The sequence below is a fragment of the Aythya fuligula genome, chromosome 5 (assembly GCF_009819795.1).
Source record: "Aythya fuligula isolate bAytFul2 chromosome 5, bAytFul2.pri, whole genome shotgun sequence".
NCBI classification, from domain to species: domain Eukaryota; kingdom Metazoa; phylum Chordata; class Aves; order Anseriformes; family Anatidae; genus Aythya; species Aythya fuligula.
In genome coordinates, this window is record NC_045563.1 from 53,674,376 (window position 1) to 53,691,967 (window position 17,592).

Below are 17,592 nucleotides of genomic sequence, written 5' to 3' on the forward strand. Positions count from 1 at the left end.
CTGGGAGAAGCCTGTACAGAGACCAGAGCTCTACCACGCACGCACTGCCACTGTTGAGAAGCCTCAGACTGAGATCCCCAAGCTAGTTTATCTTATGCTGGCTTCTGTTTTTCTCCTTCAGGTCAAAGCTCCTTGGAGGTTTTTGTGGAAGGAGATGGGCCCAGTGATGTGAGGTGAGCATGGCACATGAAGCAGGCAGGAAAAAAAACACAAAGCACACAAGGAAGCTATACAAGTTGCTTCCCTATTACAGATGACTATTTTAGGTGGTGGTGTCACTTGGGCTCTGATATTCTGATGTTTGTGCTGTTCAGATGCAGCCCCTCCTTTTCAGAAGCCTCGTCAGGGTACAGTGAGGCTGATGGCTGTGTGAGTGCAGGATCTGTCCCTGTGCCACAAGCCCTGAGAGCCTGCTAGCAGTTGCTCCGCCTGGTGTTGGCTGCCATCACCTGAATAATGTCCTGGATTTCTGGCTGTAACCAGCCTCTGGGAGCCTGGTGGCGCTGGAGGTTACTCTGCCTGTCTGACAGGTGAACGGGTAGCACTTGGTCTTCAAAAGGTTCACAGCATTTCCTTTTGACCTGCAGTGTAGAAGTTCTGCAGACAAAGGGGAGGACAAAGTTCATTATGTTCAGCAGTGTGAATTCATCAGAATTCACTTCACATCAGAAGAATTTACATCTCTGTCACTGTGTGGCCTGGCTCAAACAGGCTTGTGCCTCTGTCTGGATGTACTTAAATTTCCTGTACTTTCCTTGGTCCTGTAGGCTAGGTCTGTATTTTTATTGCCTGTAACTCACACTTCTGAATGCTGTCCTGGTAGAGATGCCCCAAGAACAAAGTAGTGTTTCTTTTATTTCACAGGGAATTGACAAAATTAAAATAGACTTTCTTTTTACAGATCTGGACCAGAACTGAACTCCCAAAGTGACCAGGTGAGTCCTAAGGAACGAACTATCTTCCAACTGCTCACCAAAAGAAGCATTATGAATGGAAGCAGGGAATGTGGCCGAGGTGTTATTCACACACAACTTCAAGCTCAGCAAAGGAGCTGCTGAGGTGGACACCATGGCCATTCAGGCACCTAGGCAGCTGGTTACGCCTGTTGGCTCACTGGCTCCTGGGAGACAGAGACCTTTTGACCCTTGATAACTCTAGGATGGAGTTTTCAGAGCTGTTTGGGCAGGTTCCGAAAAGTCAGCAAGCTTTTGCCTGTCATCTGGGCGTGGTAATTGTGTGTATTCTTGGCTTGTCTCTATTGCCTGGCTGCTTTGAGCTACAGAAGTCAGAAGGGCGGTTCAACTTACTATGCTTTACCAGTAAAGTTATGTATGCTACCAGCTTGTGTAATTCTGCAGTGCTAGTAAGATAAAGAAACCCATCCCATCCTCTGAGCTGGCAAAAACACCTTGTATGATTGTGCTGTGAACCAGCTTGTGTGAAAACTGGCCTAGCAGAGAGGGGCTGCCTGCCTCGGAGCAGTTCACTGGTGCCACTGGGAAGCAGCAGCAGTGGGAATGCTGCTGTGGGTGGTGGTGGTGTAGCTGGTAGTGGCTTAACAGGTAGGGGAAAGCCTGTCCTGGGTGTGTGTGCAGGCACCCTGGGTGCTGTGCTTCAGTGACTTCTGTGGTTTATCCTCATGTGAATGTACCATAATGGCATTTGAAGTGCACAGGGATACCATAACCTGAGATGCTTTAAAAGGGATTTATCTCTCTAGAATATCTAGAATTTGAAGGACAAAAATATCAGTGCAGACTAGATATTTGTAGCTTGAAATGTCTCTTCAAAGTGTATAGAAGCTGCCTGTCCCTCCTGAGGCACTTGGATTAGACTTCATCATCCAGGTTCAATGAAGTGTCCTGCTCTGGATGAGAAATACTGGGTAGCTGTTGTTTTACCTGCAGGGGCTGGTGTTTCTTGAGCAGACCCCCTGTCACTGCAGTGAGTCAGTTGCTGTATATACAGCATGGCTCCAGCTGAGAGGAAGAGTCCCTGGGCTAGCAGTAGGGTTGTGTCTGGGAGCTTTTTTTAGGGCAGCGGGTGCGTGACAGCCTTGCTCCTTTGAAGGAACTGTGCTGAGATAACACTTTGTTTCCTTTTCCTATAGGTTCCTGAAAATTTAATCACTTCAAGCGAAGATGGAAAAGCTGCCAGCCCTCCTGCACAGTGCTCATCTCCTGAACAACAGACAGGGAATAAAGAAGGTAACGTTGAATTACTCTTGAAAGAATGCTCATGGGCTTGGAGTCTCCCATGTGTTAAAGGGCCTCAACATCCCTTTCCTCTTTGGGTTGATGTTACATGAGGATATGTCACACTTCTTTACTGTGCCTCAAAGCAAGGGGACATCCAGGCTTTTTGTCTGTCCCCTGTGACAGCTGTAGGATCCCATAAGCAGCTCTAGCTGGAGTGGAAGTAAGAGGACCTGGAGTCCTTTTGGTGGGGAGGTTGTGCCTGTGCAGAAGCCTCTCTACAAGAGGCACGCTTCATGATGTACATGTACAACACTGATACTTGAGGTAGAAACCCAGGCTTCTGTGGGTTGGTTACATGCTGTGGGGCTCAGAGCACACGAGCTGCAGACAGGTAAGCCCTGCAGGATGCCTTGCACATGGTGCTGACTACAGATTTCTTCACAGGCAGCTGTGTAAATCCAACAAGTGAACCCCAGAACACGAACCAGGAACAAGCCCATGGTGCCAAGTCCCAGGGGAGTCCTTCATGCATCTGGTACGAGACGCTTGCAAGGGGGAAGAGGAATGAACCAGTGGCATGGGAGGAGTTAGGCTTGGCATTTTAAGTAACTTGTTTAAAACCTTTGGGTGTTTTTCCTTCCCTGCCCTGCAGTGAAGTTTTGAAATCTCCTTTGACCATTTGCCTGTGGAAGTTCCTTGTGACTTGAGCCTTCTTTGCTTCCCAGGCCAGGCTTGGGTCCCAGACACATTAGTTCATGCACAGACCAGTGCAGATGACTAAGATAGTGCTGTTATCTCACAGCTTAGATGTGACTCTGAGTGGTTCATAAAGGGGTGGCCTGGGAGTAGTTTCAGAAGGCAACATGAGCAGGTGACCGACCTATTTATTTTTATCTTGTGCAAGTGTCTGGAATGTCTGACTTGTTTCCTCACTGATTATATTATTGGTGTTTCATGTGAGATTTCAGCTGTTTTTAGCTTTGTCCTCAGCCTGTCTGCCATCCCTGTTTTGCTGGGGTGAATTTACTGTGGGTAGTGGGTGGGAAGGGGGAGCAGCAGTATCCTCTGTTCTCATGTGGTTAGTTAATGATGTCTCAGGAGCTGCAGCCTTCCTTGGAACTGCTGGGCTGGGTCACAAAGTGAGGTAGCCCCCTTGTTTCCTGCTTGGAATTAGGGGGTACACATAAAGGCATTTCTGACTTAGGTAAATCTGTGAGAGTCCAAGGTATTTATAAAGCAAATAAAACTCTGCCAGTGAGGCGGACTAGACTGGCTAGTTGGAAACATGTGAATTACATCCATCTTGTGCTGGTGGTAATACCAGCAGTGACAGATACCTTGCTTGCTGGGGATCAGAGTATTGAATGAGAGTGGGAGTGATGTTGTGTATTTATGGTCTGGAACTTGCATATTCCCCTTCTAAGCTGCTGTGTGTCCCCTGTCCTCATTTCTGGTGCTCCTCCTGCTCCAGGGCTGGCTGGCTTCCTAGGAGGCCCGGTTCCTCTGGTGGCAGCAAGCAGGCAGAGGGAGCTGTGTAACAGCAAGTCAACTCTAAGACTAAGGAAGTGTGATGGTCAGCTAATGCTCTTCCTGGTGCCAACAGGACACGGAGCTGTAAACAAAGAATGGGCATTGTACGGAATGGGCAGCAGCCAGGAGGTCGTGCCCCTCTGGAAGACAAGCACATCAATTCTACCAACCAGGCTCCGCATTCTGCCTCTCCAGCTAGTAAGGTGAGTGGGTCCCACTGTAGTCTTTGTCTCCCTTTCCCTGGCAAGTACTTACTTCCCTCTGTCTTTCCCTCTTAGGTTGTCAGACCACTGAAAAACTTCCTGCAGGCAGTGCAGAGAAGCCAGCTACTCGCAAGCCCTGGGCCTACAGGACGTGGGAGTGTGATAAAGAACTTCATCAAACACAACACTCCCACCCGACCTGATCCGAAGGTGTGTCAGAGTCCCACCTCCCCTCACAGGGGTGAAGGACAGGATCACGTATAGGGGAGTGGCAAGACAACTGCTTGCATAGAAAAGCATGAATGTATTCCTTGTTTCGTTGGCTCCCATGGGCCAATGTAGGTCCTAACAAACAAGTTGTCCTCGTGATTCTACCATTTTCCCAGGGGAAGGGAAAATGGTCTTGCCTAGCTAGCATCACCTGTCCACAAACACTGTTATCAGCCTGGGGTTTTTAGCACCAATCCTCAAACTGTCCTCAGATGCAGAGAGTTTTCAGCTGCTCTGTCTATACTTAGCAAAACACTTTATATTCTAGGATGGTGGGGAAAATGGGAAGCTTTTCTCTTTGCAATGGGGCTCTGCCCTTGTGTATTGCACAGTTGGCTGCTGTAGAGCTGAGAAATGAGTAGTATTGGGTCAGGCAGTGTGTTCCTACCACCTTACTCACAAGGAACTGCAGCTGGGAATAGGGTTAGTGTGCAGTGGGAGTTCTAGTGCTTCATCCAAATGCTTAATAATTTGTCTTTTTTTTTTTACAGGGAGACTTTGTTGTAAGTAACAACACCTTCAACTGTGGGGTTAGAGGACTGTAAGGGCTGTGCTTCTTGCCTCACAAGCACTGACAGCTCTTTCCCCTCACACTGGCATCCACACAGCTCTCCTGTTCTCTGTCCAAAACTGTAAACTGGCCGTGCCAGGATCTCTGTAGGTGTGTTCTGCTGGGGAAGGGAACTGCTAAGAAATCTTTTGGCCTCTAAACATGACTACTTGCATTCTGCATGTTCTCCCAGCTGCTGGTGTAGGTAGCCCTGTCCCAGGCCAGCAGTGTTTGCTGCAGGTGGCCACCCACAGCAGCAGCGTGCCAGCTAACTTTCTTGCCTGAGCACACTCTGTACAGATGAAGGACTGAAGTGTTTCTATCCCACCCCAATGACTCTTCTGCTCTAGGAAGATGGTGCACCTGAATAAGTGCTGCATTGTTTCTTCCCTACTACTCACTTCCCATCCCTGTGTGTGGGTGAATATGACTCTGACAGTGACTTCTTTGTTTAGCAGGCTGCCTAGCCTCTAGCTGCATGTGCACAAGCAGCCTGAGGGCAGAAACAGGTCCCAGCAATTATTACAGTCTGAAATCATCTCCTTTTCAGAAGAAGGAGCGACAGAGACTGGAAAGCCTGAGGAAGAAGCAGGAGGCTGAGGAACAAAGGAGAAAGAAAGTGGAGGAGGAAAAGAGACGGCGGCAGGCAGAAATGAAGCAGTGAGTTGGATCCCTTACCTGCTTCTTCCCAGGCTCAGCACAGAATTGCCTTGAAGGCTTTTCCTGTGAGACAGGCAGCACTGCTGTACTGTGCTTTGTCTTTCCCACTTGGAAGGGACACTTAGCATGTTCCTGTGCACCCTGAGCAGTGCTGCTCATGGCTCACTGCAGTAAGAACTGGATCGGTGCAAAGCACATGCTCATTTCTGGTGGACCTAATGCAGATACGTGTTGAGGTTAACCTCAACCAAAGCAAAATAACTCTTTGCATGATCTGTGGCAGGCTGCTCTGCCAGAAAATGAGCCACAAGTCCTTGTCCCCATTGTCCTCTGTGTTAGAGGACAAAACCAAGCTAACAGGCCCCTCTTGCACACCCTCTCCAGAAAGAGGGAAGAGCGTCTGAGGAAGGCACTTCAGGCTCGAGAGCGGGTGGAACAACTGGAAGAAGAGAAGAAGAAGCGAATGCAGCAGAAGACTTTACAGAATGATGAGAAGGTAAGAAGCCTGGCCAAGCTTTGGGCCACTCAGAACAATGGTGTTATGTTAGGGAGTTGTGAGATGGAGCGGGTGCAGACAGGCCACTGGCACGATGTGTGCAAGCACTGGGTTGGTGCTGATGGTGACTAATCAGGTGGTAGGTAAGTCTGCAACTAAAATAGACTTTGAAATTCTCTGTCTAACAAGGGGAGGACTTTGTTCTCCATACCTCTGTAGTGATTCTAACCGTTCCTGTTCTGACATGCAGCATTTACGGTGCTCTGCATTCAAGGAATGTGGTAGCATCCCTTGACTGTCTTGTGAAAAGGCCCTGCAGGTGAGACTGTTACTGGGCTTACAGTGCACTCAGTTGTTTGCACAGCATTGCAGACAGCAAAGCCATGGTGGTTGTAGGGGGCTGCAGAAGCATGGCAGGAAGAATAGCTACCAAATAAGCAAGGAATGCTCGTGACTAGTAGATGTGGTGGCGGCTGTGTGTGTTTTTGTAGTCCCTGCTTTTAAAGCTTTGCCCTTACCCTTTTTTTGAGGATCTGTATAAGTTGTATGCCAGGATCAGCTGTTGATGGCTGTGTGCAGGTGGTGCTGCTGCTTCTGTACAGCAGTGCAGGTTCTGCAGGGCTGAGGGACGCTGTGCCTGGCTGACCTGGGTAGAGCTCCAGGGAAAGGGATGGTTGAGTGGACCAGCCTTTTGGGTGGTGGGCTAAGGTGAGCTTTGGAAGAGTCAGCCCTGGAAGAAGAGGAATTGTGCTCCTTTCAGCTTTTCCCAAAACCTGAGCAGCCAAAATTACTTGTAGCCCTGGCTAGTCTCCTGCTGTGCACGTGTCAGTGCTTTTATTGGGATAGACAGCTCAGGTGAAGGAACAGTGTCTGGGGCTCAGTCAGCTCTCAGATCCCCAATTTGCAGTTCAGTTGCCAGCAGCACTGCAGGCAAAATATAAACTGGAACCTTGTTCTGCAGAGAATCTCACACAGGATGAAAGCCTGTATTTTGGAGTTGGGTAACTGTCTGTTCTTTTTTCCAGACTCTCCAGGTGGTGGGTGTCTCTTCACATGACCTGTAGTAAGTGTTGGACTTGGTGCACAAGGTTGGTGCTAACTTCAGGGCACATTTGCTTCTTGCTGGATGCTGAGTTCTCAGTCTTGAAGTCTCAGACCTGAAGTATCAGACTTAGAGGCTCTCCTCATCCTCTATTTGGGAAAGGCTGTGGTGTGCATCCTCGGGGCAGTGGAGCAGACACATGTCTTTCTCAGGTGCACCTCTCACAAGTGCGGGAAGAGAGAGTGTCAGAGGAATGGAGCAAGAAAAAACTGTTAAAGAAACCTGGAGAAACTGATGCACGGAAACAGAAAACGCTGAAGGTGGTAAGAGCAACTTCAGGTTCCTTCTGTGTGTAGAAAAGGAAAGGAGTAGCAGGGAACCTGTGTATTGGTCTGCCTGGTGGAACAGGGAGAAATTACTGCCAGGATCTGCAGAGATTTGGGGAAACAGAAGCATCTGTGCTGCAAGACTTCTGTCTAGACAGTTGATGTTGAGTTTGAGCGTGAGGGAACTTGTGGAGACAGAAGGGAAATACTGTTCAACAGGTGGGCAGGCTGTGGAAGGTAAGAATGGGATATAATGAGAATGGGTTGTCTCAAAGCAGTCACTTCGTATCCAATCTTTCCATGTGTGAGCTGGAGGGTTACAAGGGTTCTTTTTCCTCAGGAGGAAGATGAATTTGAGCAGCATGAACTACTGCAGAAAAGGAGAGAAGATAGAGTGAAAGAAAAAGGAAAGAAAGCTTTGGAACTGAGAAGTCCTGTAGAGCAGCGACAGGTGGAGCAAGTAAAGGAGAGGTATCCTGTTTCTATTCTGGAGAAGGGGACTTAGCAACAGGCATGGTGAAGCAGTAAATATAAACAGTATTGCTGGAACTGGGAGGCTGATGTGAGTCAGCCATGTGATGTGATGTCCCAAAGGTATGGGGTGCTAAAGCAAGAGGCTATAAGAATGCTAGCAGGGAGGGATGGAACATGCTTTCCTGTATAACTAAACTGTGGCTTTGTTCCCCAGGGTTCTCAAACAGCAGAGGGGAGAGAAGTCCCCACAACCTCAGCTGGAGCCAGTGGTGTTTACTGAAAAATGCATAAAGGTGGGGAGTGAGAGGTCTTGTGACAAATTCTGTTGTAAAGCAGTAAGGCCTGGAATAAGTAGACGTTCAAAGATCAGGCTTGCTTTCCAAGTTCTGTGTTACTACTTGAAGTTTTCTAATTTGTTACAACTTTATTTAGAGGAAACAGACAGTAAAACTGAGTCAGGCATGATATTCTTCTAAATACTTTGTTTGTACAAGAATAAGTTAGTTCTGCTACAAGGTCACTTTCTGGTCAACAGATGAGCATTGTCAGCCTCCTAACATTACTGTTGCGGAAGATTTATGACCTACAACCACACTATGAGGAGCATCTCCAAATCATGTTCACTGATATTTAAATGAACATGGAAATTAGTAAGAGATGCTTCTAAAAATATACATATTCCTTTCCTCTGTTTGGAGATTGATCTCCGTAACAAGCTTCAGGTATCATATAGCTTCATGTAACTTCACTTGCACAAAGAATATCATGGCTTAGTCTGCTTGTCTCAAAATATCACAGTAACATTTTCTTTCCACTCTTAAGTTAATGTCACTTTCTTCTGCCTTGTTCATTGGTTTAAAAAAAATAAAAGTACCAAATGCTGCTACTCTTAAGGATAAATTCTTCCTTTCCTTTTTGCTCTTGCTGCCCTTATTCACTAGGCTAATGACTTCCAAACTTGTATTTTTTCCTATATAATTTTAATGAAGGTCTGAATTATTTATGTATAACCAGCAACTGGGCTGGAGTGAGACACAGCAAAACTCCTCCAGAAAGGGAGAAGCTGAATCTAATTTGAAGTGGCTACAGTTCCTGCCTTTGTTAGCTATGTGTTGTTCTTCCCTGCTAAGGAGAGTGGCAGGAGAAGCTTCTGGATAAAGTTCTTCGGGCTGAAAGGGAGCTTTAGCAGTGAAAGGCTTTCTTCTTTATTAGGCCAGAGAGAGCCCAAAAGAGCTGTACCAGCTGCTTGGGCAGGAGGAGAGAGTCAGGCAACCAGAGTCCATTTCAATGACTCCTGATACCTGGGTGAGCATGGTAAAGGTGATAAAGGTGAGTATGGGCTCTAGAGACATTGCTGATCTGAATGCAAGATTTATTTGATCTCACTGACCAAAGCCAGTTCTCAGTTCATCTGCATCATTTTTGATTCTTTTTTGTCCCTGCAGAAGAAGACAGGGACGGAGGATTTTATCAAGGGCCCCAGAAAATATGGCTAAATTCCAGAGAGTCTGGTTGTTTTGTTTCAGTGAATGAATGACTGAATTCTTACATCTTAACAGGAAGAAGATCTGGAGGAGCCCTGGCAGCAGCTGGCAGAGGAGAAAAAAATCAAGCAACCAGAATCATCCTCTCCTGCCTCCAACATGTGTTTGAGCAAAACCGTAAAGGTGAGCTTAGGTTCTAGTGGAGCCCTTGAAATGGGTCTATCATATCTAATTGAATTCAGTGGTTTGGAATCAGCTTGCAAATTGCTTCAGCAGTAGTGAAGCAGTGAGGTGAAGAGAGGTGAGCAGGAGGTGAAATCATTTAATGTATGTTGTAGGGGGTTAACTGGAGTTTGTGCAGAGTGAGGACCAGGAAGCCTTTCTTCTCTGGTGCTTGGCCAAGAGCTCAGCACAGGAGAACCTGAAGGCAAAGCAAATCTTATCTTTGAACAGCTGTTGGGAATGACCACATGATGGCAGCACATCATGAGGTGTCAGTTCAGTGTGCAGAGCATTTAGCTGCACTATAGCAAAACACATTCAGACCTGCCTGTAAAGTCTTGCTGTCATCTGTTTAAGTGTCCAGGAGTTTGAATTGGAGCTGCTTAGACCTAAAATCTGTAAGGGTGCAGAGAACAGTGCTCAAAGAGCCAAACTGCCTTGAGTACAGCCTCTCCCAGTAAACTCCCCTTCCTAGGCTCTCTTGTCCCGTGTCTGACCGGTACCTCTTCATCTTGCTGGACTTCTTTCTTCTGTGACTAATTTGAGAGTTTTAAAGAATAGAAACTAGATCTACCATGAAATGAGTGAGTGGTAGGCCCATGTGTACAAAAGTCAAGTACTTGAAGGTATGTGGTATGTTCTTCTGGGGCTTTTCTACAAAACCAGGGGAGGAAAACTCCTAAAAAGAGTGATTAAGTCAAAGTACAGTGATGCTGCTTGTATTTCTACAGATGTATACTTCTACGTCCTCTTATTCTTGTTTTACATTCAATCCAATTACTGTGCAGATTTAGGGCTCGTAGAATTCCAGAGTGGTGAAGGTAGGATGGGATGTCTGGAGGTTTTCTGGTCTAACTCCCCTGCTCAAGCAGAGCCACCTGGAGCGGTTAGCCTGGGACTGTTTTCAGACAGCTTTTGAATCCCTCCAAGGAGGGAGACTGCCATCTCTCTGGACAGCCTGTTCAGCACTCAGTCATCCTCATAGCAAAGAAGTAATTCCTGATGCTCAGATAGAACCTTCTGGATTTTAGTTCATGCCCACTGGGCACCACTAGAGAGCCTGCTTCCATCTTCTTTGCATTTTCCCTTCAGGTATTTGTATATGTGGATAAGATTGCCACTTTGAGCTTTCAAACACTCTTGACTTGAAAAGTCCTGACTCTTTTGGCCATTCTTCAGGGGGAGAGGTTCCAGTTCCTTCATCTCTGTGGCCCTTCTCTCCAGCCTGTCCAGGTTTCTTCTGGTTTGGAGTCATCTGTAAACTCACTGAGGGTGAGCTCTGACACATCTTTTACACTGTTAATGAAGATCTTGAATGAGATTGCCCCAAGCATTGGCCCCATGGGGCACACCGCAGGTTACTGGCCTCCAGCTAGACTTTGTACCATTCACCCCCTTTCTCCTTGGTCTCTGGGACCTGGGCTGTCTGGAGGCCAAGCTTGCTGGTGAAAACTGAGGCAAAGAAGGCAGTCACTACCTCAGCCTCTCATTGTCCTGTGTAACTAGGTACCCCATCCTGCTCAGCAATGGGCCCATGTTTTCCACAGCCTTCTCTTCATCACTGATGTATTTAGAGGTGCCCTTCTTGTCCTGTACATCCTTAGCCAGATCCAATTTCATTTAGGTTTCAGTTTCCTGGATGCTCAGACAGTCTCTGCATTCCTCTCGGGTTACCTGTCCTTGCTTCTGCCCTCTGTACGCTTCCATCCTGTGTGTGTTTGGCCAGGAGTGCCTTGTTCAGCCACGCAGGCCTCCTGGCATCATTGCTTGATTTCTTTGTTAGGATGCACCAATCCTGAGTCTGGAGGAGGTGATCCTTGAATATTAACCAGCTTTCTTGGGCTCCTCTTCCCTCCAGGGCCTTGTGCTATGAGACTGTTCTAAGCAGACCCTTGGAGAGGCTGAAGCCCACTCTGCTGAAGTGTGGGGCTGTCAGTTTGCTGCGTGCCCACCTTGCTCCCCTCAGGAACCTGAATGTCACCATCTCCTGCGTGCTGCCCCCAAGGCTGTGACCTTCACATTCCCAACAAGCCACTGCCTGGTGGTGAATGTGAGGTCCAGCAGAGTACCTCTCCTCCTTGGTTCCTCTGCCTCTTGGAAGCTGCCCTCACTATAGTTCGGTAACCTCCTGGATTGCTTATATCCTGCTGTGTTGTGCCTCCAGCAGGTATTGGGGTCTTAAGCCCCCCATCTGGTTGTCAGAAGGCATCAGATTGTTCTTCCTGGTCAGGCAGGCTGCAGCAGACCCCCACCAGAAGGTGTATCCCTGCCCTCTTTAATCCTCACCCAAAAACTCTCAGTTAGCTCCTTGTCTACCCATCCCAGGCAGAGCTCTGTGCACTCTTTAGCCCCTCTTTCATATAAGGGGCGAGTTCTTTTCCATCTTCTCATAGCCTGTCCTTCCCAAGGAGCCTGTAGCCTTCCGCTGCAGCTCTCCAGCCAAGGGAGCCATCCTACCACATCTCCATGATCCCAACAATGCTGTAGTCCTGTAACACCTCTTTCATCAGGCTTGTGTCCTGTACTGCATGCATTAGGATGCAGGCACTTCAGAGAGGTCCCCCAGCATGTTGAGCTCTTAAAGTTTGGGGAGGATTTCTCTGTAATGATGCCTTCTTGGTTCCTCTGTCAGTTCTGTGCTACATACAGCTGTCAGGTCTCCTGGTCATCTTCTGTTCCTCAGCACAAAGCCAGGGGGTCCCTTCAAGCTTTGACTTGTGCTGTTCCAGCCTGCAGCTTCAAAATGAAATGGAGCCCTAGCTTTTGTTCTGGCCAGGTACTGGGAAGCCCTACATCACAGCTTGGGGGCTGCAGGTTGAGCAAGCAGTTGGCATTGCCTGCTGCAGTGTGCAGTCCTGGGCTCTAGCTTGGCTTCCAGCAAGATAAGGTTTCAAAACAGATCAGACAGAAGAGGGAGGGTTGTGAGCACTTCTGGATGTTACAGGAAATCTCCACCCAAGTTACCTGTAAGTAAGAATATTACAGATAATGTGTCAAAGGTATCTCATACACAGTTGAATAACCTTTATGGTCTCGTTACTTTGAACTAAGGATGAAAATGAATGTGAAATCTGCTTTGGAAGCCTGCTCTCTTTCTGGCTACCTTCCCTTTACTGCAAAATTCCTTGCCCAACATTGGGCATTGCCAAGGTACCTTTTAACTTTTGGCTTATGGTCAGTGTGAGGGTACTGCCTAGGTATCTTAATGCTATATTGCTGTGGGATCTCATCTGGGATCTTGGTGCAGTCTGTTGGCCTCCTTAACGCCGGAGCTTTGAGGTGCCTGCAGGGGGTCAGGCTGCACGGGTCTGGGTAGCCTGTCCTAGCAAAGCAACCTCTTCTGTCAGGCTGCAAGGTCTGCTTCCTGCCCTAGTAAGTGCCTTCTCTGTGCTTTCAGAAATCTATCTCCACATCCTGCTTAAAGCCCCCGAAGAGCATGAAGATATTCAGGTCCCCCAAGGTAAGCGAAAATAACTACGGGATGGATCTGAACAGCGATGATTCCACAGATGATGAGAGTGCGCCTCGGAAGCCTGTCCCTGCCTGGGCTGACGGTAGGTGCCAAGTGTTGTTTGGGCTCTAATTCCTTCCTTGGGAAGCTGGAGCTTTCTGGACTTGCTCAGTGTCATCTCAGCTTCCCTAAAGTGCGGTTCAGGAGTGTGTGAGACTGCAGTGCTGGCAGCTGCTGGCTGGGGGGGGTGGCTGGATCTGTTTTCTTGCAAGTGCTGTTGTGTTGGAGTTAAACCAGAGTCCTGTGTGTGTGTTTGGATTTGGGGAGGGGGGGTGAAAGAATGGTGGGAGCTCACTGCTGATGGAGCAGCCCATCCTCCTGAGGGGAAACCAAGATGTGGTAGGTTTGGGATATTTTTAGTGTGGTGAAGAGTGACTTAAAACAAGTACTGTTGGCAACCTGAAGATGGGTTTGGAATTCAGAGCTCTGCAATGAACAGGAAAGCTGTTAATCATACTCACTGTATGGGTTGCAACAGGTTTTTTCAGGTATGGATGGAGAAGAGTGACTATCCTGTTGGCCCTGACAGAAGGGATACCATAAGCAGAGCACTGAAAACCTGTTCATAAGTCTGCTTCTGTATTTTATTTTATTTAGGGTCTCAGCTTAATCAAGCTATTATCCACCAATACTATCACCCAGTGGATGTTGATGAGCTCTTCGGGTTAATTGCAAGCCCCAAGCTGGAGGACATTTTTGGCAAGAGCAAGCCTCGATACTTCAAACGCACAAGCTCAGCAGTTTGGCATTCCCCACCCGGGACCAAATTTGCTTGTGGCCCCACCTGCAACTTCAAGAACTGAGAAAATGCGAAGAAACATTTTCTTGAGTGGGATATATCAGGTTATGTGTTTTTAACAGACATATTTCCAATTTTAAACCTTTTTTGTATAAAAATATTAAAGTTCTGTTGCATTAAATATTCTGTCAGTGCTTCTCTCTTTTCTCCCTCACTATGGGAGGATGGTGCTGCCTTGTAGCTGGTGGCTGTAGCCAGTGTACTCTGAGGTCTTTGAGGTTGATGGCTGTGGTTTGTGCACGTATTTGGAGACATCCTGTTCTCTTACCCATTTCCTCAGCTTACTTGCAGAATCTTACCCAAGAAAGCTATGGAATTGCTGTAGGGAAGATCAAAAATTTTAAATCAACACAGGAGAATCAGGAGTTTTGTAACTCATTTGGTAAAATACTTATGTATTTAACAATGTTTCTATCAGCAGGTATCTTTTGATCCTGCATTCTTTTTTCCTTCTCAAGGAAAAATAGAGCCTCAGCTAAGTTCTTGGTGCTGTTTTTCTAGGAGGGGTGAGGGTACAGTCTTGCTTGGGCAGGAGGTAGATGTGTTTTGCAGCTCTCACTTAGAAAAGGGTAAGCAGCAAAATGATTTCCTCAGGACTGCATTCATAGCACCTGTTTGGTGCCCCCTGCCTGTGCATGCCCTGGGCTGTGCTCGGTGGTGGCAGGCTGCCTGCAGTGCAGCCAGAGGCCCTGGGAAGTGGTTGCCTAGGGACTGCTGCAGTGTGCTGGGGCAGCTGCAGAGCATCCTGAGGTCCTGCAGTGCTGTGTGGGGCCAGCTGTGGCTCCATGCCGTGATCTCAGCTGCCCCTGCAGGGCTTGTCCTCAATTGTGTTCAGAAATCAGTTCAGGTAGAAGTTCGACCTTTACTGAGTGTAGCAATAAGGAAGATGCTTGGGTGAAAAGGGAAAGCCCCTGACTTATACCTAAGTCCCACAAAGGCCATAATAACCACTCCTTCCCCTTTCCTCGGTTCTTCCCCTCTTGGGCTGTGTTTATGAGCACCAGAGCCTCTGTAATTAAGTAATATGTTGTGTTGCTTTGGGATCCCTTCTGCATCAGGCTAGCAGGTACAGAGCTGGGCTTCCTTTCCCCAAATGACCAGGGTTGTGTGTCCCCAACCCTTACCAGCTTACCAGTACAGCCCTGCACTGTTCCAGCACCAGACTGGTGCCACTGACCCCACGGGGCAGGTGCCTGAGGATGAATACAGAAATGTGGCCACAGATGAGTTGAGAGCTGTTTAGGCCTGCCTACAAGTGTTTGAAGGAGGTTTTGAGCTGGTCAGTGTGGTTTTGAGGAGCTCTGTAGCAGGTGTGGGGTGGTTTCGATCAGCTCAGGAGAGTTTTCAAGTGGTGTAATAGAATAGGATTACAGGTGGTTAGAGATCTGTCAAAAGCTCTGGTTTTGAGCTCTGTGGAGCTCTTGCTTGTGGGTGAGACAAGTGGTTGAGACTCACAAGAGCGAGCGAGCAAAGCTTTGTAGTGGTTAAAGGCTGTTCAAATGTTCAAAGCTGCTCACCAGGAGCTCAGAGCTCTATCCTGGCTTCTAGGCTGCCCCAGGACCTCTGGATTCCCCCAGCTTTTCTGGTTCCTCTCAGGCTCTCTGTGTCACTCTCAGTGCCTGTGGGTCTTGCACTGAGTCTTGCCTTTCTGGCCAGCCTGGGGGCTTTCTGAGGTGCCTTCAGGGTCTCTGTGGTGTCCCTGAGCTTTCTTGTTCTCCACAGCCCATCTGGGACTCTCATGTTCCCTAGGCTCTGTTGGGCACAGATCCAGGCTGTCCCCTGCCAGCTGGCCTCTGTCCCTCATGGGTTTTCTTGGATTTAACATCGTGTTTGGGGTCGAACTGGTTTTGTTTGAGCCCAAACCCTGTGCCAGAGCAAGCAGTACCCATCGAGCGGCAGCCTTGATGTTCTGGTAATGAGTAGAAAGTTCACAGGAGGCCCCTTGCCAAAACCACAGCTGCTGTCAGAGCATTTCCAGTCCAGGATGGATAATCAATAAAAAGCACGAAGCCATTTCAGAGCCCTGCCAGGCTGTGAGGGGTCCTTGGGGCATCTGGTTCCCTGAACAGCCCCAGCTTGGGCATCAGGCTGGTGCTGCTGGCCTGAGGCTGGGTCAAAGTCCCTCACAGACAACGCTAGCCTGGCCACAACAGGCCCTCGAAAGCAATCTGGTTTTATTTTTTCCAGGCTGACTGCTGAGTAATTGACCAGAGCACAGTCCCCGGTGTCATCTCAGCAGATGCAGGGCTCTGGAGCTCAGGATATGAGCTGAGAGTCAGAACTGAGTTATGGAGGGGAAAAACGTATGTTTTCCATGACGAGAGCTGTGCTGGGCCCAGAGTAACCAGGAAGCTGAAGCAGATTTGTGCTTAATTAATCTAAGCTCTCTGCTTGGCTCCATAGTAGTGCTCGCAGTAATGGGAGAGGCCAGGCCACGGGCACTGAGTCTGCACAACCCACATCTGGCCATGCACGTTAGAAGGTCCTTTCATCATTAAAAGGAGAAAATATCTCCTAAAAGGAGAAAGCATCTCCTGTACCTGTCATCTCTTGATACGTGTGCAAGCTCCAGAGCCCCTCACTGAGGAGTCCTGCTTGTCAGACACATCCTGTATCCACATTGTGTTTTCCTTCTTTCAGAGCAGCCAGCATCTGGAACGTCTCCACTTAATCTGGATTTCTTCAGCTTTTGAGAAGGAAAGAGGTTTAATCTACCCAAGCTGTTCACAGTTGGCTGTGCCATTGTGGAGCCAGAGACACCAAAAAAAAAAAAAAAAGTGAGTTTTTTTTTCCTGGTTTTTGTTTGTTTGTTTGTTTTCCTGGTGTTGTCTGGCCTGTTATCCATCTCTTTCTATTCTAGCAATCAGAGCGCAGGGAGACTTGAGGCTCTGGGCCAAGGCAGCCTCTGCTTCACAACATCCTTCACCACAGCCTCTGCAGGAGGCAGGCGGGGTGCCCGAGCATCCCGCAGGGCAGCTGTGTGCTGTCTCCCAGGTCATTCTCACCCAGGTGCCACCGCTTGTCCACCTGGACCCACCAGCATCTGTCCCCCACAGCACACGTTGGGGCTTACAGTGCCGACCATCCCTCCCCCTCCAGCCAAAGGACTGCCCTCGGGGGGCTGGCAGAAGCCCTCCAGTGCAGACCTCCAGCTCACAAGCTGCTGTGGTTTCCTACATCAGAAGAGCTAAGGCCACTTTTCGGCTGTTTTGAAGCCATGCTGATAGTTCCTGTCCCCACCACGCCAGCACTGTCCCCAGCAGGAGCACCACATCCCCATGAGGACATCCATGTCCCCACCAGAAGCGTAATGGCCCGTGGAGATCGCAGCCAGCAAGGCTGCTTCAGCCCCTGTGGGACCAAAACAGCTGCGGCTGGGCCAGGTGGAGGTGCTGTTAGGATGGCCTTTGCTGACATTAAAGCTTTTGGTCAAACAAAAAAAAGCTTCAAAAGCCCAGGTAGCCTCAGGGTGACAGAGCTGTGGTGCAGCAGGATCTGCCCAGCTGCTGCCGGGTGGTGGGGTAGGGTGAGGAGCAGCCCCAGGGGGCTGAAATTTGGGCTAAACCCAGGCTGCAATCTCCTCCGAGCAGTTTGCACGCTCCCAGCAATGAGCAATAGCCGTGCTGTTTTGTCGGCATGGGAAGGAAGTAGGCAAGGGCAGCCCATGGAGGAAAACCATACACATCCTTACAGAAGCCACGTCCCTTGCAGCTTGGAGACAAATCCCACGAGAGCGAAACCTGCTTAACCGATTACAAAGCGTTTGGAAGTTGTAAAACCCTACCTTGGCACGAATGTGCCGCGTTCGGCTCAGAAAGCAGATTTGG

General features: G+C 48.6%; 1 protein-coding gene across 1 annotated transcript in view; it reads left to right on the top strand.

Moving 5' to 3' along the window:
- The window catches only part of LOC116489608 (inner centromere protein-like), an 18,708-nt gene extending 4,918 nt beyond the window's left edge, over positions 1-13,790 (top strand). Inside the window, exons 5-19 of the mRNA XM_032188064.1 lie at positions 122-173; positions 902-935; positions 2,111-2,207; positions 2,643-2,733; positions 3,802-3,931; positions 4,007-4,141; positions 4,693-4,704; positions 5,302-5,411; positions 5,796-5,907; positions 7,162-7,272; positions 7,616-7,746; positions 7,964-8,042; positions 9,309-9,416; positions 12,853-13,009; positions 13,564-13,790. Of these exons, the coding sequence (XP_032043955.1) occupies positions 122-173; positions 902-935; positions 2,111-2,207; positions 2,643-2,733; positions 3,802-3,931; positions 4,007-4,141; positions 4,693-4,704; positions 5,302-5,411; positions 5,796-5,907; positions 7,162-7,272; positions 7,616-7,746; positions 7,964-8,042; positions 9,309-9,416; positions 12,853-13,009; positions 13,564-13,769 (1,565 nt within the window). The 3' untranslated portion in view covers positions 13,770-13,790. The remainder of the gene's footprint in view (positions 1-121; positions 174-901; positions 936-2,110; positions 2,208-2,642; positions 2,734-3,801; positions 3,932-4,006; positions 4,142-4,692; positions 4,705-5,301; positions 5,412-5,795; positions 5,908-7,161; positions 7,273-7,615; positions 7,747-7,963; positions 8,043-9,308; positions 9,417-12,852; positions 13,010-13,563) is intronic.
- Positions 13,791-17,592: the final 3,802 nt, after the last annotated feature.